The sequence below is a fragment of the Anomaloglossus baeobatrachus genome, chromosome 1, assembly GCF_048569485.1.
Source record: "Anomaloglossus baeobatrachus isolate aAnoBae1 chromosome 1, aAnoBae1.hap1, whole genome shotgun sequence".
In the NCBI taxonomy this organism is placed as follows: Eukaryota; Metazoa; Chordata; class Amphibia; order Anura; family Aromobatidae; genus Anomaloglossus; species Anomaloglossus baeobatrachus.
The window spans coordinates 739,323,715-739,350,741 of record NC_134353.1 but is presented as its reverse complement, the minus strand read 5'-3'; the positions used below and the strand labels follow the sequence as shown (position 1 = coordinate 739,350,741).

At 48.3% G+C, this 27,027-nt stretch overlaps 1 protein-coding gene across 1 annotated transcript in view; it reads left to right on the top strand.

Moving 5' to 3' along the window:
* The first annotated feature begins 7,261 nt into the window (after positions 1-7,261).
* ATP6V0A2 (ATPase H+ transporting V0 subunit a2) overlaps positions 7,262-27,027 on the top strand; it is a 140,000-nt gene continuing 120,234 nt past the window's right edge. The window contains exons 1-2 of the mRNA XM_075322668.1: positions 7,262-7,663; positions 9,833-9,911. Coding sequence (XP_075178783.1) covers positions 7,547-7,663; positions 9,833-9,911 — 196 coding nt within the window. The 5' untranslated portion in view covers positions 7,262-7,546. The remainder of the gene's footprint in view (positions 7,664-9,832; positions 9,912-27,027) is intronic.

Below are 27,027 nucleotides of genomic sequence, written 5' to 3'. Positions count from 1 at the left end.
GAATCAAACATACCGCGGAGCAATACGTCATTTTTTTAATTATTCAATTTTACACTACTATATGTGTGAGGGACCCAACAGATAATCACAGACGCTGTCACGCATAATGGGCGTCTGTGATTGGCTGTTGGAGTAACCTAGAATCTTACCATACATTCTAGATGCTAGAATGTGTGGGCTGGTTTCAGGTTACTCTAGCATCCAATCACAAACGCCCACTCTGTGAAAGCGTTGTGACTGTCTGTTATTGTCTGTTATTTTAACAGTAAAATAAAACCACAACACAGAGAAAAAATATTTTATTAGAAATTAATCAGAAGACATTTAGGACTCTATATTATTAAAAAAAAACAAAAACCCTCCGACGTAGTCCAAAGGCAAGCAAGCATCTTCAGCTCTGCTACGTCTGTGCGAGGCGACAAACACAGGTCTGCTCACACAGACTCAGCTGAGAGCTGTCAGAGACTTCACCCGAGTGCATAGCTGAGGCCGGTAAGCTGTGCCCCCGCATAATCTCCACTAACAGGACCTTCCATGACGTCATAGCCATGTGACTAGTGTGGTGTTAATGTAGTTCCCTCGTGGGTTACAGGACCTTCGTGACGTCATAGCCATGTGACCAGTCTGTAACCCAATGTCTGTACAATATTCACACCAGACTGGTCACATGGCTATGACGTCATGGAAGGTCCTGTAAGTCAGTGGTGGTTACCCGGGGCCAGAGCAATGATCGGACCCGGAAGCAGAAGCGGCCGGGAAACAGCGGCTGAGCAGGTCTGCAGGATACGTTGCGGGACCTGTAAGTATAATGACAATGTTTATTATTAACTGTATTCTTTATTTTACAGCCTCCGCCCCGCCCCATCTCATAATTGTAAAGTCCAAGTTCGGTGTTTGGATGCAAGTTCATGTTTTCAGAACTCGACCTCAAACTTTACAAAACGTTCGGGCGAGTCTCCCGAACACAAACATCTGGGGGTTCGCCCATCACTAGTTAGGGTTCCATCCTAGAAGGACGCGTTGCCACGGCTGATGAACTTTCAAGAGTTGGCCAATCTATGTGCTAAGTACTTTCATTTTTATAAGTATATCAGTAATGCAGTTCAAATTTCATATGTTCAATGTTTGCATACATCTTGGCAATTACAGTAATCTGCTGTATCCTTTTGTTTCTTTACTTAGTAATGTCCCCCATCCTGGGCCCCTTTCTGTAATAATGTCCTCCATCCTGACCCCCTTTTTTAATACTATCTTCCATCATGGCCCCTTCCTGTATTAATGTCCACCATCTTGGCCCCTTTATTTAATAATATTCCCCATCCTGGCCACAGTCCTGTATTATGGCTACAATCCTGGCCCCTTCTTGTAATAATGTTTCGCATCCTGGGCCCATTTATTTAGTAATGTCCCCATCTTGGGCCACTAACTATGTCCGTCATTCTCGTCCCCTTCTTGCTATAATGTCCCCCATCCTGGGCTCTTTCTTGTAATATTGTCCCTCATCCTGGTCTCTTTAGTAATGATTTACTCCCAACACATTTTAAAAAGAAATTAATGATTCTTCTTACCTTTCCTCGCTCACACAATTTGCAGTGTCCTCTTCCACAGCCAGTACAGAGGACAGCAGCTCACTCTGGCATGTCCACTACGAGCGGCACATGTTTTCACTGTGCCACACATGATGAACACGCAGATGTCAGCTGCCGACTTCTAATTGGCCGGCGGTGTGTATTCTAGTGCAGGGAGCCGGTGAGACTCTGCACCGCAATACATTTCAGCTGAATGTGCGTCCGAGGGTACACATTCAGGAGAAATAGCTGCTGGCCTTCCCGCACAGGCCTGGTCGCACTCCCTGCGACCAAGATTGTTACATTCCTGAATACCCCTAATTCCAAAGTTCTGTTCTCTCGTAATGCCAACCAACTAGGCATATAGCACAGAAGTTCTCTGTTTGTGTGTGTGTGCCACCCCCACGCCCGCAGCAGCTGGGTTGCTCGGATCCATACCCGCTGTGTGGCTCAAGGGATCCTCCGGACGCGGGGGTCAAGCGGACATGCCGAATGAAAAGGGGGGCGTAGTTGTATGGCCTTGGCCATATTCGGTTCGTGACGCCACCCACGGTGTGTGGTGAAGTGGAACACCACTGCTGCTGTTGTGGGATACCCGGGGGAGATGTAGTGGCAGCCGGATGTTAACCCCTCCGTGGGTAGGGATGGTTGCCCTGGGGCCCAGTGTCTCTGTGCAGGGTATGGCGATGGCAGGGGCTTGCGCGCCCAGACGTACCAGGGGATGTTTGGTTACTCACAATCAAATGAATCACACGAGTCTTTTGGTAAACCAAGGTGCTGGTGGCCGGCCACCACGGCCGGTTGTACTCTGGTCCCCCACCCGGGCTGGTGGTCGCCGTCTTTTCTTCTGCAGTAGTTGTGGTTGTGTGTTTAGACTTCCCGGTGTGGAACACGGGAGTCCGCTACCGGCTTCCTGTGTGCCTGAGGAGCCGTGCCCGCTGATGCTGGGATCTATGGGCCCTATGTTGCCCTATCCCTCTCTGTGGGTGGTTGTCTGCTTTTGGGACTTTGGTTGGGACAGGACCTATAATCCTGCCCTCAATCAGTTGATTAGCTAGGCCGTTGGTTCCGGTCCTGGCTTCAGGGTCCGAGTACCCCCTCTGTGCACGGTTTCTGGTCTGGTCTCCGGTGTCGGTACCGGCAGGCTCCAACCCTGTCCCGGTCCACCTCGGATCTACCGAGCCATCTTCCCGTCTCCTGCTGACGGAGACCACCGTCTGCCACCTAGCCAAGGTACCAGGGCTCCGACACTGGCACCGTTCAACTTCAACTTCTCCTCCGCTGGAGCTACACCTAGCTCCAGCCTCCACTCCTCTCAACTTGAACTACAGACTTCACTATCTGCTTTCAACTGCCTGTTTTCCCTCCCCGGGCTGTCTAGACCCCTAGGTGGGCGTTTCCTAACCGCCTGGTCACTGGTGTGCCTGTCTTGCCCTGAGGGGGTGACTAGGGTTTCAGGTCGGCTGTATGTGACCTAGGTGAGGGAAGGTGTTATGCGGGGTCCTGATGTGTGACTACCTGGTTTTGCCAGGGCGTCACATGTGCTTTATCTCTTCCATGACAGAAGTTCTATGGTATAAGCCGAGTTGGTTGAAGGGAAAATGTGTACAATGTAAAAATCCAGCTCATTAACATGAAGGTGCATGGAGTACAAAACAATGGATCACAGAAACAAAGAAAAGTTGACAGCACCAAATGTCAATGAAATCTTGACTTGGGTTTATTAGATATCCACATACATAGTGGTACAGGATCAGAGGCATTTTGGATTGTTAGTGATCCTAAGGGCTCTTCTCCACTTGCGTTTTATAAATCACAACGATACTCGGCTCAAAATGTGAGTCGAGTGTCCTGTGTATGATCTGCGTACGGTGTGTGTTTTTTTCCTCACATAGCATCCGTATGACATGCGAGCGTCACGCGGGTGCTATGTGAGTGTTTATGCATACCGCGTCAGACTGGCTACTGGAGGAATCCAGGCCTGGCCGCGGTTACCTGCACTAAACTCCGGAGCTGTCACCTGAGCTCCAGAGATCAGCCCGATCTGTTTGCAGCTGTGCTGAACTGAACAGCAATCGCCGGGGAATCAATCACTCAGCGCTCGCTGTTCAGGCTGCACTCTGGAGCTCAGGTGACAGCTCCGGAGTTCAGTGCAGGTAACCGCGGCCAGGCCTGGTATTACTGGAGATTCCTCCGGTAGCCAGTCTGACGCAGTATGCAAGTGTCAAGGATCCGTGTGACATGCGTATGCCATCTGTATGACATGCGCATGCCACCCGGATTCTGACTTTTTTCTCGCTCCCATAGGATTGCATGGGGGTGAGAGAGCTGAGACTCGGTGCACATCGCAGCATGCTGCGATTTCACCGAGAGCAAGTGTGGAGTCGTAAAAAAACGGGGAAAAGGAGACAGCATCATATATAATCATTTGTCAGATTGCAAACCGTTTTTATAGGCAATTTCAATTGCACAAAATAAACGCAAGTGGAGACGAGCCCTTAGTCATAGCATGACAACCAAACTATTTAGGAAACTATATACAGTATATATGAATGAAGCATGTGGGCAACAAAAGGTGAAAGTGAATAACTAGTGTGAGTGTTTTCAGAAGCTAGCTTGGAAAATGCCTTCCAGAAATCTTCAGAAAAAGAATAAATAAAGTAAAATTACAAGGCATGCCTACAACTTCAAACTAGGCAAAATAAAAAATATTCTGTAAAATGAGATTGACATGCCTTAGAAACACCAGAAGCCAAAACCAAGAGAGAAGAGGATGAAGACAATGATGGGGCATCATATAGAGAAACCCTGCCCTACAACATAACAATACAATGCGAAGCTGAAGCAGATCCATTATACATAGTACCATCCATTGTGAAAGATTATGTGGCCTCTATGGAGCTTGTGAGGCATCATACTATGCTAGAGGCTGTGGGGCCTTCATGCTAAGTATGGTCCGTCATACTAAGTGGGGGCTGAGCTGTAGGGGCATAATAATAAGTCAAGGGCATCACACTGAGTGGGGGCTGTGGGAGCATTATACTGAGGGCCATCATACTGTGTGTGAGGCTGTGGGGGCCATGATACTCTGTGATGGATTGTGGGGGTATCATACTGAGTGGAGGCCATCATACTGAGTGAGGGGCTGTTGCGGCCGTAATACAGAGTGAGAGGTGTAACACTGTGTCCCTGTACTCCTTGCTCTCCTGCAGGGACGCGCTCTGACTGACTGCAGTGGGCTTCTTTTCCTCCTGTAGTCTGTGCGCACGTCACAGGACTTTCGGGAGCGCTCCTAAGGAGTGCGCGCGTGCCGCTGGCTCTCTCATAAAGGGCCAGCGTGTCACTCCTAGGAAGTGCCTCTCAGACTATTGCTAAGAGGCAGTGGGTATTTAAGGCAAGCTCCCACTAGGGGAGTGGCCTGGTCAATGCCCTTATTTAGCTAGTTAGTATCCAGTTCTCTAGCTAGCTAGTTGTCAGGTCCCCTTGTCTGCCCTGTCCATTCAGTCCTGTTGGTTTCCCTTACCTGTCGGTTCTGTCCTGTCGGTGCTAGTGTCCCTGCCTGTCCGCCCAGCCTGTCTGTCCTGGCCGTGCCTCCAGCCTCAGCTATTCCAGTGGCCCTCACCACATCGGAGACTATGCCTGTCCATCCCAGCTGTGCCTCCAGCCTCCACTATCTTGGTGGCCCTCGACACACTAGACTGCATCTGTCCATCAAGGCTGTCCTGCCAGCTTCAGCTATCCCAGTGGCCCTCACTACACCGACACCGTACCTGTGCATCCCGACCATGCCTCCAGCCTCAGCTACCCCAGTGGCCCTTGCCACACCAGAGACTGTAACTCCAGCCTCAGCTACCCCTGTGGCCCTTGTCACATGAGAGACTGTGCCTGTCCAGTCCAGCTGTGCCTCCAGCCTCAGCTACCCCTGTGGCCCTCGCCACACCAGAGACGGTGCCTGTCCAGCCTGGCCGTGCTATCTGCCTCTGCTACCCTCGTGGTCCCTGTTTACATTTGAGACTTGGCCATGTCTGCTCCTGTGTCTGCCCCTGCCCTGGAGGAAAGCTGCCACAGCCCCGGACTTTACCCCACAAAAGGGTAGGTCCGGGGTCTCCCTGTGGTCCAGTGGGTCCACTTCAGCTCGCCACAGCAATATCTCCGGCAATGAGCATGACAAGAGATTATGAGTGCCATCATATTGAGTGAGGGATGTGGGGACTATCATACTGAGGGTCAGGCTGTGACGGCATCACACTGAGTAGGGGCTGTGGGAGCATTATACTGAGGGCCATCATACTGTGTGTGAGATTGTGGGGTCATGATATTCTGTGGGTGACTGTGGGGGTATCATACTGAGTGAGGGGCTGTTGGGGCCATCATACAGAGTGAGAGGTTATGGAGGCTATCATACTGAGTGAAGGCTGTGGGGACTATCATACTGAATGATGAGCTGTGAGATCATCATATTGAGTGAAGAGGCGATCACACTGATTAGTGGTTGTTGGACCATCATACTGTGTGGGGACTATTATACTGAGTGAGGGTCTGTGAAACCATCATACTGAGAGACCATCACACTGAGTAGGGGCTTGGGGAGCATCAAAATGAGGGGCCATAATATTCTATGGGGAGCTGTGGAGGTATCATACTGAGTGGGTATCATCCTACTGACAGGTCATCATACTATATTGGGCATGATCCTGTGTGGGGTAATTATGGGGACATCAAACTATGTTGAAGACACTGTTGGGGCATCATACTGTTCATGTGTAAGAGGCGTAATGATCGCAACCGGGCTCATGCTGGAGGGTTGAGGATGCACATTTAACTAAGTGTACTGTGGCACAGAGACCTTTTGAGGCCCTTCACTACAAAACATGCTGCCGGCCAATCAGAGGTTGACAGCTGACATCAGTCTTCCTGGCATTGCTGTCACACAGCAGTGACGTCATGTGTCAAAATATAGCTGCCGGCCTCTGCGCTGGTGTTTTGTGGGAGCGGAGGAAGTTGAGTAGAATGTTTTTGATTTTTTTGTATGCATTAGATTAAATATATATATATGTATATATATATATATGTATATATATATATATATATGTATATATATATATATGTATATATATATATATATATGTATATATATATATATATGTATATATGTATATATATATATATATATATACACATGTATATATATATATGTATATATATATATATATATATGTGTATATATATATATATATATATATATCTGTATATATGTATATATATATATATATATACATATATATATATATACATGTATATATATATATATATATATATATATATATATATATATATATATATATATATATATATGGGACATATATACCAGGAAGGGGACCAGGATGTGGGGCATATATACCAGGAAGGGGGCGAGGTTGTGGGACATATATACCAGGATGGAGTCCAGGTTGTGGGACATATATACCAGGATGGGGAACATAAGTAGAGGATTGGGGACATAAATAGAGGATGGGGGACATTGCTACATAATGAAGGGGTGGGGAGGAACATTACGTTGTTATAGGATCATGTAATCCCACCAGACATAACACACCACAGGGCTGATATAGTGGCGCCAGGGACTGTTCCAATGTCGGTTGAATTGTATGGGTCTCTAGACAGGCGCTGCGGGCGGAGGCGCAGTTATGATCTGACAGCCGTCACCTCTGACATAATGATCCCACAGGCAACTTTCCCTTCTGCTCGGCGGTTCCACTGATTATTACTGTCCCACTGTCACTCATCACGTGATCGTGACGTGCCGCCAGGTCCTCATCCCGGAAGTTCTGTGTGGAGAGAGCAATTGGAGGAAGCGACGTGGAGACACCAGAGAGCCGGTCACGGAGTCACACGGACGTCATCTGTGCCGGACCTCGGTGACTGTACCTCTGCTGATGAGGCTGCCCGGATCCTGATACGTGGTGCCGGAGTACAGGATGGGCGCTCTGTTCCGCAGTGAGGCTATGTGCCTGGCGCAGCTGTTCCTGCAGTCTGCCTCAGCCTATAACTGTGTCAGTGAGCTCGGGGAGATGGGGCTGGCGGAGTTCAGGGATGTGAGTATTGCTACTAGTGGTATATTTGTGACCCACTCTCTGTAGTGCCAGTGTAATCTCATAGACTGCGAGCAGCCTCTTGTGCCACACTGCTGGCCTCCTCCAGGGCTGTGCCTCCCTGTGGGTCTCCTCCTCTGGGGCAGGTGCCTCCCTGTGGGTCTCCTCCTCTGGGGCAGGTGCCTCCCTGTGGGTCTCCTCCTCTGGGGCAGGTGCCTCCCTGTGGGTCTCCTCCTCTGGGGCAGGTGCCTCCCTGTGGGTCTCCTCCTCTGGGGCAGGTGCCTCCCTGTGGGTCTCCTCCTCTGGGGCAGGTACCGTCCTGTGGGTTTCCTCCTCGTCTGGGGCAGGTGCCTCCCTGTGGGTCTCCTCCTCTGGGGCAGGTGCCGCCCTGTGGGTCTCCTCCTCTGGGGCAGGTGCCTCCCTGTGGGTCTCCTCCTCTGGGGCAGGTGCCGCCCTGTGGGTCTCCTCCTCTGGGGCAGGTGCCTCCCTGTGGGTCTCCTCCTCTGGGGCAGGTGCCGCCCTGTGGGTCTCCTCCTCTGGGGCAGGTGCCTCCCTGTGGGTCTCCTCCTCTGGGGCAGGTGCCGCCCTGTGGGTCTCCTCCTCTGGGGCAGGTACCGTCCTGTGGGTTTCCTCCTCGTCTGGGGCAGGTGCCTCCCTGTGGGTCTCCTCCTCTGGGGCAGGTGCCGCCCTGTGGGTCTCCTCCTCTGGGGCAGGTGCCTCCCTGTGGGTCTCCTCCTCTGGGGCAGGTGCCGCCCTGTGGGTCTCCTCCTCTGGGGCAGGTGCCGCCCTGTGGGTCTCCTCCTCTGGGGCAGGTGCCGCCCTGTGGGTCTCCTTCTCTGGGGCAGGTGCCGCCCTGTGGGTCTCCTCCTCTGGGGCAGGTGCCGCCCTGTGGGTCTCGTCCTCTGGGGCAGGTGCCTCCCTGTGGGTCTCGTCCTCTGGGGCAGGTGCCTCCCTGTGGGTCTCCTTCTCTGGGGCAGGTGCCGCCCTGTGGGTCTCGTCCTCTGGGGCAGGTGCCTCCCTGTGGGTCTCCTCCTCTGGGGCAGGTGCCGCCCTGTGGGTCTCCTCCTCTGGGGCAGGTGCCTCCCTGTGGGTCTCCTCCCCTGGGAAAGAGGATCCTATTGCTGTGGGCCTATGTGTGCACTCCTGTAGTAAGGAAAATGATAATGGGGCACATACACATATATTTGTGCAGTTATTAGGCAATTTATATTTTTGCTGGTTCATTTTTTTATTGAACCACTACAGTGTTGTCAGTCAATCCAAAAGGTTAAAGTAGTGGAGAACCCCTTCTCAATCACCATGTTTGCTCCTGTTAGAGTAACAACATTTCTACACACCTCCGGTGTCGGCGCGCGCTCTCCTGGGGAGAGTAGTGACAGTAATAACTAAACAACTCAAAATGTCCAAAAAGACAGTTCTGACATTTCAGATATATCAGTGACCAATATAGCCAGCCTTCTCTTCAATAACAGCCATAAGCCTTCCATCCATGGCGTCTGTCAGCTTCAGACCACGTGGTTTGAACACTCATTCTGTGCTGTCCGAGTCCTGTTCAGAGGGGCCCATAAGTTGTCAATAGGGTTTAGGTGAGGAAGGGGCCGTGTCTTTATTTTTGCATATTTAGGGCTTAATAATCACAATTGTTCGCAGCAGGTCCTGGCTGTAATATACAGCCATTGCATATGGAGTATGGGGGAAGCTCAGTCCATGAGCCTGCTCCATACACTCGCTTCCGATGCATGCACGCTCATACGGAATTACCACCCCCGTCCCACTTCTTCAGCCCTTCCAATGGTGACATCAGAGTCACATGACCAGTGACATGCTCATGATGTCACCAAAGGTCCTGAGGTCCTGCAGAGTACAAGACCTGTAGTGACATCATGGTCGCATAATCGTGATGTCACCAAAGGTCCTCAAGTAGTCTCCACATCGGAAGCTACACTGATCAATTTCTCTGCAGACGCTGAGGACCTCCAATGGTTTGGGGGCCCCGGGCAACTACCCAGATTGTCCCACTGTAATGCCGGCCCTTGTTACATCAGTTCAGGAAGTTTTTTTAATGTACAGAACATATTTAGTTTCTGATCCAAACTTCAAGTCCTTAGTTACAGCAGACTGACTATATTATTGACTACTTCCCATCTGTAATAATCATTTCATTTCTTATAGCTCAATCCTCATGTCAGCAGCTTCCAGAGGAAGTTTATTGGTGAAGTAAAGAAGTGTGAAGAGCTTGAAAGAATATTGGGTATGTGTATGGAAGAAACATTCCCCTGCTGCTTTCATTCCTGTCCTGGCTTTTCTTGATGCAAACACATCGGCACCAGAATCTGCAATAAAACTCGCTTGTCTTAAATGCGGGTAATGTTGTTGGCTTTGCTGTGGAAATTAGTCGCCAAAGTCATTCACTGCATTGGTTTAAATGGAACCTGTCATCTAGGAAAATGCTATTTACCTGCAGATATAGGGTTAATGATTAGCCACCTTACTAAAAGTTAGGCTAGCGCAAGAAAATTAACGGGTTTTCTTTGGGGAACCGCCAGCTTTCATTCATGGAGATATGCACAGATGCCCTTCGGTCAGCCCTCGCAGCACTGATCACTGTACTGTGACCGGAGACTGTGACTACGCTCCGGCATCTGTGCAGAGCCAGGGCATGCTGCCAGTGGTGACATCTGTGCACACCCCCATAAATGAAAGCTAGAGGTTCCTGGGAGAAAATAAGTTCATTTTCGCCCTGTAGCTGCACTTTCTGTAAGGTGGCCAGGCAGCATTGTAATGCTATGTACCTGCAGATTTACCCTATATGTACAGATAAATAGCATTTTCCTAGATAAATGTAATCCTCATTTTCCCATGGTAAAGGACTTGCTACAGATCTTAAAATCCACATTATACTGAGAATCCAGGAAGGATTTTTTTGGACGCTGTGTGTGAACAGTGTTTATGTAAACCCCATTTATTAACATTGTAGTGCACTTTTTGTGGGATTTCATTGTGAATCCACTTTTAGGCTGAATTCCTTCTGAATTGGTGATCCTGGGCCGACATGCGGATCAGTACCGTTTTCAAATTACTCGATTGATTTGTTAATAGCCGTTCTATTTTGCAATGTTGTAACCCAGGCTCACACACTTTTAAAGAAGTTGTAAATAGTTTATATGTACATAAGTTATATGGAACGTAAAGGGGGCTGTCCATCACTTTCAATCAATTCTAAATCTTTCTAGAATAGTGTAAAAAATCCAAACAAACAAATCTTCTCCGCACTGGATCTCATTTATTCTCCTGGTTTCTTCCAAGAGAAAGGCCTCATGCTGCAGCCAATAAGCGGTTACTGATCGGCTGCAGCCTTCATGTGGATCTTAAAGCTAGATTTCATGACACAAATATAAAAAAATGCACTTTCACCCTTGTCTTCTTTGGCAAACTACTACCAATTTTAGATTGAAAATGTTGGGAACCTGTTTGTTCTGTCAACACTGATGTAACTTGTCTGCAAGAGAGGAAACCTCTCATCGTTCAATCGTCAGGATTAGAGCTGGGGGGACTCGCAGAAACCGGGACCGTTTGGTCCGTGCTAAATGTTTTTAAAAAAACTGGATCTGGTCTGGAATCTGGTACCCATGTAAGTCTATGGGAACCAGAATCAGGAGATTAGAAATGTTGGTAGAAGGAGATAGGAGGGTAGGAGCACGCCCGGTGTACTCACCGAACCTACATCATGGCGGCAATCTGCTTCCAGGTCACGCTTTCCCTTCCGAAGCCGACAATTAATCTTCATTGAATATTCACTGCTTTCCCCGCCCACCGACGAATGTAATTGGTTGCAGTTACACGCGCCCCCACCCTGAGTGTCAGCAGAATGCAACCTATCACAGGCGCCAGGACGGCTGGTGGGCGGAGAAAGCAGTGCAAATGTCTGCATGTCAGTATGGTGGTATAAAAATAAATGAATAAATATAACAATCGGCACAGGGTCTCCCCATATTCTGATACCAGAACAGATAAAGCCCACAGTTACAGGCTGCAGCCCCCAGCTGTCGGGCTTTATCTTGGCAGTGTATCAAAATAAGACCGGAGTCACACATGTGCGAGTCTTGCATCTCATCACCCGGCAGCTGCACTCTCTCCTGATAGGAGCGTGCATCTGTATGATTCTTAACACACTCCTACATTTGTATTTTTATTTTAACAGCGCTCTCATACTGTTGTATTTCTGTTGACAGCGCACTCATGTTTGTATTATTTTTAACAGTGCGCTTGTACTTTCCCTGTCAATGCACTCGTATGCTTGTATTTGTTTTCTCGATAAACGTGTATGCTTATATTCCTCATGTCGATGTACTCGTACACTTGTATTTCCCTTGTCAGTGCACTTGTATGTTTGTATTCTTCATGGCATTGCACTCTTACGCTTGTATTTTCCTTGTCGGTGTATTCGTACGCCACTTTCCCTGTCAATTCACTTGTACTCTTGTATTTGTCTTGTCAGTGCACTCGTACATTTATATTCTTCTTGTCAGTGCACTTGTACGCGTGTATTTTTCATATCGGTGCACTTGTATGCTTGTATTCCTCTTGTTAGTGCACTCGTACGCTTGTATTCCTCTTGTTAGTGCACTCGTACGCTTGTATTTTCCTTGTTAGTGCACTCATACGCTTGTATTTCCCTTGTCAGTGCACTCGTATGCTTGTACTTTCCCTGTCAGTGCACTTGTATGATTGTATTTGTCTTGTCTGTGCACTCGTACATTTATATTCTTGTCAGTGCACTCGTAGGCTTGTATTTGTCTTGTGAGTGGACTTGTACACTTGTATTTCTCTTTACAGTGCTCTCATACGTTTGTACCTCTCTTGACCGGGTACACGTGTACCCGTATTTTCTTGACAGAGCGTTCCGACTGCCTGTATTTTTCATGACAGCGCATTGCTACGCTTATACTTTTCTTGACAGCATACTCATGCGTCTGTATTTTTCTTGACAGCATACTCATGCGTCTGTATTTTCTTGACAGCATACTCATGCGTCTGTATTTCTTGACTGCGCACTCATGCGTCTGTATTTTTCTTGATTGCGCACTCATGCGTCTGTATTTTTCTTGATTGCGCACTCATGCATCTGTATTTTTCTTGATTGCGCACTCATGCGTCTGTATTTTTCTTGACTGTGCACTCATGCGTCTGTATTTCTTTATCGTTCCTTTGGGAGACCCAGACCTTGGGTGTTTAGCTTCTGCCTCCGGAGGACACACAAAGTACTACACTTAAAAGTGTAGCTCCTCCCTCTGAGCTTATACACCCCCTGGTGAGCCAGACCCAGCCAGTTTATCGCTTTGTGTTCAGGAGGCATACATCCACACATGCATTCTCATATGATTTTTTCCTTTTTGGAATGAGATTGAAGAAGTGCGGGTCCACGTCTGGACCCACGGCATGTCCCTTCTCACCCCACTGTGTCGGCGGTGTTGTAAGGTTGATTTCCAAGGCTGGAGCCTTACATGCCGTGCTCCCCAGTGGGAGCCAGCACGGTCTCCATGCCTGGCAGGAGACTGGTCTCCATCCGCAGCCCTTCAGGACCCTGCTGGACCGGAGCACTCATCCCCAGGGACCTGGCCCTGCGTCTCAGCAGCTAAGTACCTGAGACGTTTATACATTGGGGGTCCCTGTGCTTTATTGTTTGGGGAGAGTGTGCTTACTGTATTTATTGGCATTTCCGGCGGGTGCTCTAGCTGTCGCCCGAGAACCGCGCTGATGGTGCCTGCGCGTCGGCCTCGCCGCTCAAATTTAGGCCCCGGCTTTGCCGGATGCCTAGTTTCTGTTCACTGCCCTCGCATGTCACTCATGCAGAGGGACAGGCTCGGCTCCTCCCGGCGGCCGTTCTGCACAGGGGAGGGACACTCCCCACTGCTGTGCGTGTCTCCTCCCCTGTAGGTCTCTATGGCCCTCGAGATCCCGCTCTCCTCCAGGAACGCCCCAAGTCCCGCCCCCTCTATTCGCTCCGGCGGCCATTTTCTCAGACAGGGTTCACTCGGCGCTGGTCTGCACTCTGCATCCCTGCTGAGGTGCTGTGCATTGGGGGTCCGGACTTCGGGATCTGGAGGGCACACAACACCGCTTCCAGCGGTCTGGTAAGCCACAACCGGTCTCTAGTTGTGGACCTCTGTATATACTCTCTGGGGTTCATTCTCTTGCAGAGCCCCCACTCCAGCAGCATGTCTCACACGAGGAGCAAGGCTCCAAAGCTTTATACTGTATGCGCTGCATGTAAGCTCCTGCTGCATGAACCGAGCACCTATCCACATTGTGATGTCTGCTCTAATTTGGCGGTGCCACAGCCTGGAGTCTCACCCCCAGTGGTCTCTCAGGCTGCTCCTGCACCTGTGGCTGAACCCCCGGCTTGGGTAGAATCCTTTTCTAGGTCTATCTCCCAGTCTTTTGCTGAGTCCATGGGACTTCTGTCCAGGACTTTGATGAATATGCATCAACCCCCTTCACAGGGTGCCTCTACTGCTAAGGGTCCCTTAGGACCGGAGCTCACAGAGGATTCATCATCAGGGCCCAGACCCCGTCCTCCTAAGAGGAGACGCAGGGTTTCCTCTCCCTCCTCCTCCCGCGGCTCTGATTCAAGAGCTGACTCGCAGGATGAGGAGGATGCCTTTACAGGGGGCTCGGAGGCTAACTCCATGTACCCCATTGATCTTTCCGAAGGTGACTCAGATCTTAGTGACTTGATTGCTTCCATTAATTCTGTACTGGATCTCAATCCGCCAGTATCAGAGGAGCAACCCTCTCTGGCAGAAAAGCACCAGTTTACCTCACCTAAGAGAGTAAAGAGTGTGTTCTTTAACCACTCCAGTTTTCAGGCCGCTGTGACCAAACCCAGGGCCTGTCCTGACAAACGCTTCCCAAAGCGTGGTTCTGATGACCGTTTCCCCTTTCCACCTGAGGTGGTCAAGGAGTGGGCTCATTCCCCAAAGGTAGACCCTCCGGTGTCTAGGCTCTCAGCCCGGACCGTTGTGTCGGTGGCTGATGGCACCTCCCTTAAGGATTCCACTGACCGTCAGATTGACCTTCTGGCCAAATCCGTGTATGAAGCGGCGGGGGCCGCGTTTTCCCTGACTTTTGCAGCAGTGTGGGCTCTCAAAGCCATCTCTGCTTCTCTAGAGGAGATGCATTCCCTCACCAGGGAATCTATGCCCGAAATGGTTGGCTTAACTTCTCAAGCTTCAGCTTTTTCATCTTATGCCATGTCTGCCATGCTGGAGGCTTCTCACCGCACTGCGGTGGCTTTGGCTAATTCCCTCGTTATCCGCAGGATCTTGTGGCTTCGAGAGTGGAAGGCAGATGCTTCTTCTAAGAAGTACCTTGCTGGGCTCCCTTTTGCTGGGTCCCGGCTGTTCGGAGAACAGCTGGATGAAATTATTAAAGAAGCTACTGGCGGGAAGAGTACTTCCATGCCACAAACCAAAACCAGGAAACCTGCCCAGGGTAGGAATCAGTCGAGGTTTCACTCCTTTCGTTCCTCCAACTGGTCGTCCTCTAAGCCCTCGGCCTCGTCCGCTAACTCAGCCAAGGACCAGAAATCCAACTGGCGCCCAAAAGCGCGTCCTCTCCCTGTCTCAAGGGCGCTCCTTTCTGGCCCCGTCCTGGGTGATTCTCACCACGGATGCCAGTCTATCCGGCTGGGGAGCGGTATGTCTCCACCACAGAGCGCAGGGCACTTGGACTCCGTCCGAGTCAGCCCTTTCAATCAATGTGCTGGAAACTAGAGCCGTGCTTCTAGCTCTCCTAGCTTTTCACCACCTGTTGGCGGGCAGGCACATTCGAGTCCAGTCAGACAACGCGACAGCGGTTGCCTACATCAATCACCAAGGCGGGACACGCAGCCGCCTGGCAATGTTGGAGGTACAACGCATCCTTCAATGGGCGGAGGACTCCAAGTCCACCATATCCGCAGTCCACATCCCAGGCGTGGAAAACTGGGAGGCAGATTATCTCATCCGTCAAACCGTGGATGGTGGCGAGTGGTCCCTGCACCCGGCAGTGTTTCAGTCAATCTGCCGCAAATGGGGCACTCCGGACGTGGACCTAATGGCATCCCGTCACAACAACAAAGTTCCTGTTTACGTGGCTCGCTCCCACGATCCTCAGGCCTTCGCCGCGGACGCTCTGGTTCAAGACTGGTCCCAGTTTCGTCTGTCCTACGTGTTTCCCCCTCTAGCTCTCTTGCCCAGAGTCCTGCGCAAGATCAGAATGGAGGGCCGTCGAGTCATCCTCATTGCACCGGACTGGCCCAGGCGAGCTTGGTATCCAGACCTGCTCCATCTGTCCGTAGAGATGCCGTGGCATCTCCCGGACCGTCCAGACCTACTCTCGCAAGGTCCGTTTTTCCGCCCGAATTCTGCGGCTCTCAAATTGACGGCGTGGCTCTTGAGTCCTGGATTTTGACGGCTTCTGGTATTCCTCCTGAAGTCATCTCCACTATGACTCTGGCCCGTAAGTCTTCCTCCGCTAAGATCTATCACAGGACTTGGAAAATTTTCCTGTCCTGGTGTCGCTCTACCGGCCATCCTCCTTGGCCATTCTCCTTGCAGACCCTTCTGTCTTTTCTACAGTCCGGTCTGCAGCTAGGACTGTCCCTCAACTCTCTCAAGGGACAAGTCTCAGCTCTGTCTGTTCTGTTCCAGCGGCGTCTCGCTCGGCTGGCTCAGGTCCGCACCTTCATGCAAGGCGCGTCTCACATCATTCCGCCTTATCGGCGGCCCTTGGATCCCTGGGACCTTAACTTGGTCCTCACGGTATTGCAGAAACCCCCTTTTGAGCCTCTTAGGGAGGTTTCTTTGTATCGTCTTTCTCAGAAGGTGGCCTTTCTGGTGGCCATAACTTCCCTCAGGAGAGTCTCTGATTTGGCTGCGCTCTCTTCGGAGTCACCTTTTTTAGTTTTTCATCAAGACAAGGTGGTTCTGTGTCCGACTCCGGACTTTCTTCCTAAGGTAGTCTCTCCTTTCCACCTTAACCAGGACATTACCCTACCTTCCTTCTGTCCGGCTCCTGTTCATCGCTTTGAAAAAGCGCTGCATACTCTGGATCTGGTGCGTGGTCTCCGGATCTATGTGTCTCGCACCGCTGCGCTTAGGCGGTGCACCTCTCTTTTTGTGCTAACCACAGGTCGGCGCAAGGGCCTCCCTGCTTCTAAGCCGACCTTAGCCCGTTGGATTAGATCGACCATTTCGGACGCCTACCAGAGTACTCGGGTGCCTCCCCCGCCGGGGATCAAGGCACATTCGACCAGAGCTGTCGGTGCCTCTTGGGCTTTCAGGCACCAGGCTACGTCTCAACAAGTCTGTCAGGCTGCCACTTGGACTAGCCTGCATACCTTCTCGAAGCACTACCAAGTGCATGCTCATGCTTCGGCAGATGCGAGCTTGGGCAGACGCATCCTTCAGGCGGCTGTCGCCCATTTGTGAAGTTAGGTTCTGCCTACTTCTTAGTTTTTCTGTTTATTCCCACCCAGGGGCTTCTTTGGAACGTCCCAAGGTCTGGGTCTCCCAAAGAAACGATAAAGAAAAAGAGAATTTTGTTTACTTACCGTAAATTCTTTTTCTTATAGTTCCGTATTGGGAGACCCAGCACCCTCCCTGTTGCCTGTTGGCAATTTCTTGTTCCGCGTGTTATCACCGGCTGTTGTCATGGACAGAATGTTACGGGGGGCTGTCTGATAATAACTGAAAGGAGTATCAGACAGTCAGGGTCCACCGTGCAAAGACTTTGCTGCAGACTATGGCAGAGTGCAATACCTCTGTTAACTCACAGAAGGATATAATAAGTAAGTAAAGCAATTCCTCCCTTACTTGGAGGGTGTGTGGAATGATCACTGTTAATAATCACAGAGACAAAGGCAATGTGTGCGAAATGGCACCTACCTAGGTCCGCTCTTCTAGTGGTGCAAAAGAGACGAACAGCAGCGTAAGCCGCACAAAGCTCCTACCTGCGTTCGCTCCACTAGTGTGCGAGGACACGAACCACTAGATATGGCACCTGCCTAGGTCCGCTCTTCTAGTGGTGCAAAAGAGACGAACAGCAGCGTAAGCCGCACAAAGCTCCTACCTCTGTTCGCTCCCCTAGTGTGCGAGAATACGAACAACTGCCAGACGCAGTATAAGGAACGTTACCCTAGCGGCAACGTCCACCTACGAGTAGAATCACAAGGCCCAGCCAGACCATGTGCCTCAGGCACCTGCCTATGTCTGCTCCCCTAAGAGGTAAGGATACGGACAGCAGCCGAAGCTGTAAGGTATAAGAACGCTACCCTGCCGGTAGCGCTCACCTAGCATAGACAGAGGAATGCCTAGAGGAACGCGCACAGAGCGTCTACTCATATGCATGAACCAAGAGGACTGAGCACCATGCGGCGTGTGTCAGGGTCTTATATAGACTCTGTGCCTCATCCAAGATGGAGGACACTAGAGCCAATCCGCTGCCAGAACGACAGGAGTGACGTCATGCTGGCCTATCACCGAGCAAGACGTCACAAGCACATGACCAGCGACCAATCGGCATAGAAGGTGTCAGAGACATGTGACCTCGTGTCAGCGATGATGTCACCCGCACATGTGCAATGGCTCCAAGATTGGACTTAGTCTCTGGCGCTCACACATGTGCAGTAGCAAGAAATCTGGACTTAGTCTCCAGCGCTCGCACATGTGCAGTAGCAAGAAATCTAGACTTAGTCTCCAGCGCTCGCACATGTGCAGTAGCAAGAAATCTAGACTTAGTCTCCAGCGCTCGCACATGTGCAGTAGCAAGAAATCTGGACATAGTCTCCAGTGCTCGCAGCAACCGTAACACAGAGTCTCCGGTTGTTCCGGCTCTTGCTCTGTTCTACTTGTGGGTGGCTATTCTCCTTCAGCTTTTGCACTAGCTCGGTCTGGCTCACCAGGGGGTGTATAAGCTCAGAGGGAGGAGCTACACTTTTAAGTGTAGTACTTTGTGTGTCCTCCGGAGGCAGAAGCTATACGCCCATGGTCTGGGTCTCCCAATATGGAACTATAAGAAAAAGAATTTACGGTAAGTAAACAAAATTCTCTTTTTTTTCTTGACTGCGCACTCATGCGTCTGTATTTTTCTTGACTGCGCACTCATGCGTCTGTATTTTTCTTGACAGCATACTCATGCGTCTGTATTTCTTGACTACGCACTCATGCGTCTGTATTTCTTGACTACGCACTCATGCGTCTGTATTTCTTGACTGCGCACTCATGCGTCTATTTTTCTTGACTGCGCACTCATGCGTCTGTAATTTTCTTGACTGCGCACTCATGCGTCTGTATTTTCTTGACTGCGCATTCTTACACTTATATTTTTCTTGACAGCGCTCTTGTTTGCTTGCGTTATTCTTGACAGTGCGCTCGTAAACTTGAATTTTTTTCTTAACAACGCTCTCGTATGCCTGTATTTTTAATGAATACACACTTGTACTCCTGTACCGTTTTTCATATTCCATTATCGTAATCATGTTAGGTGCTTTCAAAAAGGATTATACAGCCTTTCTTACACAGATTTTTCAAACAAATACAGCATTCTTATCAGGTCTAAGAGAACTCTTATGCAGTATGTATTGTGGAATCTGGTTACAAATCCGCTTTCATGTTTTGCCTGAGCTAAACTGAGTTTTTTCCGGCTTGGACAGAATGGGAAGACTGCAGCCTGTCAGTAGTATCGTGACGTCACTCGCAGAACCAAGAAGCCAGGGGTACAGAGGAGCAGTACCGGTCCAGTGGGTGATAATGTTCCCCCACAGCCACCCACCTATTTACAATGTGTTTTATAGTGGCAGCAAGCCCCAAAGGGAACCACCAGGATTTTGCTATATAAAGTATAGGCAGTGCCATACTGGCAGCATGGTGAATCCAGGCATACCTTTTGTTGAAAGATCTTATGCCTAATTGCTGAAATATCTGTAACCAAAGTTGCAGAAATGTACTGCACTTACATTGATTGACGTGTACATCAGGGGCGACCTTTGTGAGTCGGGTCCTCGGTGTATATTCCTCCTGCTGCATCCTCTATGGCTTGCCCCCTTTTTTTTTTTTTATTTAAATATCGCTCCACGCCGCCATTGCTGCTGTTGGAGACGCGTGCGCATTGCCACGGCAATGATGTCTTCATTGAAATGGTGCCAGAGATCGCGCATGTACGTACTGTGTTCTCCGGCGCCATTTTATTGAAGACACTGCGGAGAAGACTATGAGCGGTATCTGTGTGTGCGCAGATTTATTTATTTTTTACATCTGGATATGCGTCTCTGCTGCTAATAGTCTTCTCTGCAGTGTTGTCAATAAAATGGTGCCGGAGATCACAGGATGCACATGCGCGGACTCTGGAGCCATTTTAATGCAGACATCACAGCAGCAATGGAGGCACAGCGCGATATTTAAATAAAGATAATGGGGCATGCCATAGTGGACAATGGGGCAGGAATTGACACTGAGGACCTGACCCACAAAGACCGCCCCGATGCACACATCAATAAAAAGCGCAGTGCATTTCTGGAACTTTAATTACAGATATTTCAGCAATCAGGCATCCGATCTTTCTATAACAGGTATGCCTTTATTCACCATCCTAGTGCAAGTATAACACTGCCTATACTTTATATAGAAAAATCCTGCTGGTTGTTCCCTGTAAGCTACATTTAATTTATTGATTAACTTTTATGAATTCATTTTGGAAAGGGGCATGGAAATAAAATAGCATGGTTTTGCTATTGTGGTTATCGCTTGAGATTTGGGCGTCAGTGTGCTAACATGCTAATGAATGTGCTGCGTCACAGGATGATCTCACTCACCTTTCCGCTGTCATCGCGTCCGATGGGGGATTTAGTCTCAGAGCGCATGACCCCGGAGTTTGGGTTATGTGCACTACTTCAGTTTGAAGCCGGGATATGTACACCCGGCTTCATAGTGCACATTACCCAAACCCCAGGGTCATGTGCACTGAGCCGAAATTCAGTGTCTGATGGCAATGGTACTAATATGCTATTGGGGGCGACTGGCCAGGGAACAAACGCACAGGGGGCTAGTGCCCTCGCTCATTAGCATACGATAGAAGATCTTTAGAATTACTTTTCTAAAGATCTCTTTATCTATGCTAGTGTATACAGGGACGGTTAGGCAGGAATTGGCATTGTGCACCCAGAACTGCTCGTGGTTCTCACTGCATATTCTACCTGACAGGTTCACTTTAACAAAATGATTAGTTGGATGTAATATAATATATACTTTTGAGAATGAAAGGGGTCTTCACATAAATGGTTCTAATTGCAACGTGCTTGTAAAACCAAGTACGGTAACTTATTCAAAATTGTCTTCTCGAGAAGGAAAGGGGTTTTTAACTTTAATCTTTACACCTCATTTCCTAGGTTACCGACCACTACTGAAGTATTATTATCAATGGGCAATGTCCTAAGCATGGAGTGAAGGGCTTACAAGCTATTATAGCTTTTCATTGCGGCTGTGAAGCTGGCCGGATTGCTGCAATGCCTCTGATTCTCTTCAATGCCACATGTGTAAGCTGCCTCTGCTGGCAGCATCGTAGAGTGCACAGTGTGTGCCAGAGGCTGTACTGTCAATCAAGAAAGAGCGCATGGCCCCCCCCTCCCCCCTGCCAAACAGGAGAATTAGGAGCAGTGCTGTCCTCCTCCAGAAGATTTGACAGTCCCCTTAAGCTGAAGCAAAGCAAGACCTCCTGGTAATGATGGATTTGGTAAATTTCTCTCAAAAAAATAATTATGTTCGCAGCAAGGAGAAAAACACATGATAGAAGATAATACCTGTGTCACAAACTTCAACAACAGTCATGGCGGCATTGGAGTTTAAGATTGCAGATTCTGACACCCCACCCAGTGTTTTCTCTGGTGTCTGGAATCAACACAGGCAGACTCAGGCATCGACCTGCTGTGGGCTGATTCATAGGTAGGCTAGCGAGAGTTAATCTCTGCTAGTCTGCTTGCTCCTTTAGACACATTTGGGGAGATCTATCACATCTGCTCCTTTCCTATTTATGCTGGGAGAATCCTTCTACCTATGCCAGCTATTGTTTATTTTATGTCGGTCTGTGAGGTGTGGTGTTTGTGCCTTAGTTTTTCCTCTTGCGTGGAGCGGTTGTGCAGTTTTCCCCTGTTGTTTTGTACTTCCTTCCTGCTCTTGTATTACTCCTGAACCTCTTATTGTCTTTACCTTTGTGTGTGCGTTCTGTGTGACAGAGCTTTGGTTTTTCCCTTGTCTGTCTTTATCTGTGGTTTTCAATACACTAGTGTCCCTTCCCTCCTCGGGGGGAGGGGCTGGAGGGAATCTGATCAGGACTGGTCAGGAGCAGGACTAAGGGCTGGTTCACACTAAGCGACAGCGACAACGAGGTCGCTGTTACGTCACCATTTTCTGTGACGTAACAGCGACCTTGTAAGTCGCTGTTATGATCGCTGCTTAGCTGTCAAACACAGCAGCCGAAGCAGCGATCATAACCGCGAGAGCAGGGAGCCGCGCACACTGCTTAGCGCTGGCTCCTTGCTCTCCTAGCTACAGTACACATCGGGTTAATTAACCCGATGTGTACTGCAGCTACATGTGCAGAGAGCTGGAGCCGGCAGCACAGGCAGCGTGAGAGCTGCGGAGGCTGGTAACTAAGGTAAATATCGGGTAACCACCTTGGTTACCCGATGTTTACCCTGGTTACAGCTTACCGCAGCTGCCAGATGCCGGCTCCTGCTCCCTGCTCTCTTCATTTCGTCGCTCTCTCGCTGTCACACACAGCGATCTGTGTGTCACAGCGGGAGAGCGCCTTTGAAGAAAACGAACCAGGGCTGTGTGTAACGAGCAGCGATCTCGCAGCAGGGGCCAGATCGCTGCTCAGTGTCACACACAGCAAGATCGCTAATGAGGTCACTGTTGCGTCACCAAAACCGTCCCGTAGCAGCGATTTCGGTAGCGATCTCGCTATGTGTGAAGCACCCCTTAGAATGAGACTCAGGACTCTCCACCATCAGGAGTATCTATGAGATAAGGTATAGCATAGGGCCCTCTAGCTTGAGGGACAGCTTAGGAGCCCCGGTTCCCCACTATCCCAAAGTTATCATGACAACCTGACTTTCAATAGATTAATTAAAACGTAGCTGCACCCTAACTAGGCAACCAAATGTTATCTAATAATGAACGACGTTGTGAAAAGTACACAAATACAAGGTCTTTCTATAGAAAGAAGACCAATCGCTTCCAGGTACCATGACTCTGTGGATCTTCTGGGTGTACAAAGCTTTGAGCATGTTGCGATCCCATCCTTGGCCAGACAGCAGTGGATGGACGGCAGCTGGACCCCTTATACTGTATTGTTGTCAGGATCCTGATCACTTGAGGGTCACATAATTAATTGTAACTATGCAATTTAAATCAAATAAGAGCATAATGGGGATTTATTGATGTGATCTCCACTCTACAAAAAGCTTTTTATATTTTAAATTGGAAAGTCCTTGTTTTTTTTTTCTCCCGGATGAAAGTCACATGTCCTATAATATTTTCTCTGCAGTCATGACTTGCATTATCTAATCAGTAGCACATGCTAACCTCACACTCCTCTAATCTGTTGGATCACAAGAAGCGGCCTAGATGACATCCTGGCATGAAAGTTTCCATACATAATTGTAATATAATCTTAAATAAAGAAAAAGGTTACAGACGGATCGCTGAGCTTCAGTCTTATCACTCCCCTGCAGGAGGTAAAGAATAACAACAAAGGAATCCATTAACCCCTTAACGACTGGCCGATTTTGCGCTTTCCGTTTTTTTTTCCCGACTTCCTTCTTCCGAGAGCCATAACTTTTTTTTTATTTTTCAGTCAATCTGGTCATGTGAGGGCTTGTTTTTTGCGGAACGAGCTGTAGTTTTAAATGAACCATGCGATTTACTATATAGGAAATACATAGGAAAGTATAGGAAAACTGCACAAAAATTCCGAATGCGGAAAAATTGCAAAAAAAGTGTGATTGCACGATTGTTTTTGGGATATTTTATTCACTGTGTTCACTGTATAGTAAAACTGATATGTCGGCATAATGACACAGGTCCGTGCGAGTTCGTAGATACTAAAGATGAATAGGTTTACTTTTATCTAAGAGGTTAAAAAAATCAGAAGTTTGTCCAAAAAAGGGGCGTATGTTTTGTGCCATATTCCGCGACCCATAGCATTTTCATTTTTCGAGATCTGGGGCTCAGTGGAAGCTCATTTTTTGCGTCTCGAGCTGATGTTTTTAACGGTACCATTTTTGTGCAGATGCTACGTTTTGATCGCCTGTTATTGCAATTTGCGCAAAATCTGTGGCAACCAAAAAACGTAATTTTGGCGTTTTTTGCTGCTACGCCATTTTACCGATCAGACTAATTGATTTTATATTTTGATTGGACGTTTCTGAACGCGACGATCCCAAATGTCTATTTTTTTTAACCCTTTAATTTTCAATGGGATGAATGGGGGGTGATTTGAACTTTTTAGTTGTTGTTTTTTTTTTTTTTTTTTATACTTTAGTAGTACCCCTAGGGGACTATAAGGATCATCAGTCTGATCGCCAATTCATTTCTCCCGATCAGAGCAGCATCACTCAGACCGGGAGAAATGATCATCTTCTGAAGCTGCAGTACTCGGCTGCTTCTTACAGGACCTTAGTCATGTGCGCTACATGACCCTGTGCTACCATCGGATCCACATGATCACGTCACGGTTGCGGCCTCTGAGTACAGATCTACTGCGATCGCCGTTAATATGGCACTGTTACATCTTGACAGCGTCATTTAAGGGGTTAACAGGTACGGGTGGATAGCGATTCCACTTGTACCTGCTAGGCACAGAGATTGGACACTCCCAACTAGTATAACTGTATAATGGCAAAATCCATGTTAAGTTTTGTACTTAAAGTGAATCTGTTAGCAGGTTTTTGCTATGTAATCTGAAGACAGCATGCTGTAAGAGTTAACGCAAAGATTTCAGTGGTGACTCTTATCACACTGTAAGCAGTTTACCTGCAATTTTTGAAAATTCAGGTTTATGAATATTGTTTTAAATCCAATGACTGATTCTTATGTTTTCTTTTATCCTGATTTCCAAAACCACTTCTATTTTTAACCATCACGTATGGATTTTGCAAAAAACGTGCATGAAATTTATGTACAAGTGAGATGTACAAGAAAAATCTTTATTATAGCCAAATATAATATAATTATATACAGTGCCTACAAGTAGTATTCAACCCCCTGCAGATTTAGCAGGTTTGATAAGATGCAAATAAGTTAGAGCCTGCAAACTTCAAACAAGAGCAGGATTTATTAACAGATGCATAAATCTTACAAACCAACAAGTTATGTTGCTCAGTTAAATTTTAATAAATTTTCAACATAAAAGTTTGGGTCAATTATTATTCAACCCCTAGGTTTAATATTTTGTGGAATAACCCTTGTTTGCAATTACAGCTAATAATCGTCTTTTATAAGACCTGATCAGGCCGGCACAGGTCTCTGGAGTTATCTTGGCCCACTCCTCCATGCAGATCTTCTCCAAGTTATCTAGGTTCTTTGGGTGTCTCATGTGGACTTTAATCTTGAGCTCCTTCCACAAGTTTTCAATTGGGTTAAGGTCAGGAGACTGACTAGGCCACTGCAACACCTTGATTTTTTTCCCTCTTGAACCAGGCCTTGGTTTTCTTGGCTGTGTGCTTTGGATTGTTGTCTTGTTGCAAGATGAAATGACGACCCATCTTAAGATCCTTGATGGAGGAGCGGAGGTTCTTCGCCAAAATCTCCAGGTAGGCCGTGCTATCCATCTTCCCATGGATGCGGACCAGATGGCCAGGCCACTTGGCTGAGAAACAGCCCCACAGCATGATGCTGCCACCACCATGCTTGACTGTAGGGATGGTATTCTTGGGGTCGTATGCAGTGCCATCCAGTCACCAAACGTCACGTGTGTGGTTGGCACCAAAGATCTCGATCTTGGTCTCATCAGACCAGAGAACCTTGAACCAGTCTGTCTCAGAGTCCTCCAAGTGATCATGAGCAAACTGTAGACGAGCCTTGACATGACGCTTTGAAAGTAAAGGTACCTTACGGGCTCGTCTGGAACGGAGACCATTGCGGTGGAGTACGTTACTTATGGTATTGACTGAAACCAATGTCCCCACTGCCATGAGATCTTCCCGGAGCTCCTTCCTTGTTGTCCTTGGGTTAGCCTTGACTCTTCGGACAAGCCTGGCCTCGGCACGGGTGGAAACTTTCAAAGGTTATCCAGGCCGTGGAAGGCTAACAGTAGTTCCATAAGCCTTCCACTTCCGGATGATGCTCCCAACAGTGGAGACAGGTAGGCCCAACTCCTTGGAAAGAGTTTTGTACCCCTTGCCAGCCTTGTGACCCTCCACGATCTTGTCTCTGATGGCCTTGGAATGCTCCTTTGTCTTTCCCATGTTGACCAAGTATGAGTGCTGTTCACAAGTTTGGGGAGGGTCTTAATTAGTCAGAAAAGGCTGGAAAAAGAGATAATTAATCCAAACATGTGAAGCTCATTGTTCTTTGTGCCTGAAATACTTCTTAATACTTAAGGGGAACCAAACAGAATTCTGGTGGTTTGAGGGGTTGAATAATAAATGACCCTCTGAATAAACTTTTCACAATTTAAAAAAAAAAAATAAAAAAAAGAAATAACATTCTTTTTTGCTGCAGTGCATTTCACACTTCCAGGCTGATCTACAGTCCAAATGTCACAATGCCAAGTTAATTCCGAATGTGTAAATCTGCTAAATCTGCAGGGGGTTGAATACTACTTGTAGGCACTGTAAAACATTCATTCTCCAACTTTATTGGAAATTCTTGCTCCTTTTCTCTTCATAGCTTCTCTTGATATCTTTTCTCTTAGGTCTGCGGATCTTCTCTGCGAAGTATCCAGCAGTAGTTCTCCATCATGTTCATGTTCCATCTACCTTGGTATTGTCGTTCCTTCTCCTTGATATCCTGATGAAATCTTTCTGCTTGCGCTTCGCCAACAGTGCTAAAGTTTTCAGGGATCCCCAACCTGTGGCCCAGGAGCCCATGATGTGTTGCTCACTGCTGTCTGTCAGGTTTTGGAATAGCACCTGGTCTAACAAACCGCTATGAAGAGCAGGTCTGTAAATGGTGAATTATGTGAGTAGCTCCCCAAAGAAGAGCGGATCCGGAGACCCATATTCTGGTCTTCAGGGTTTGGAGAAAAATTTAAGTATGGTAAGCAGGAGACCGGATCATACTACTTGTCAGAGGAGGTGCTTGAAGCGGGCTGTGACTGTGGTGGGA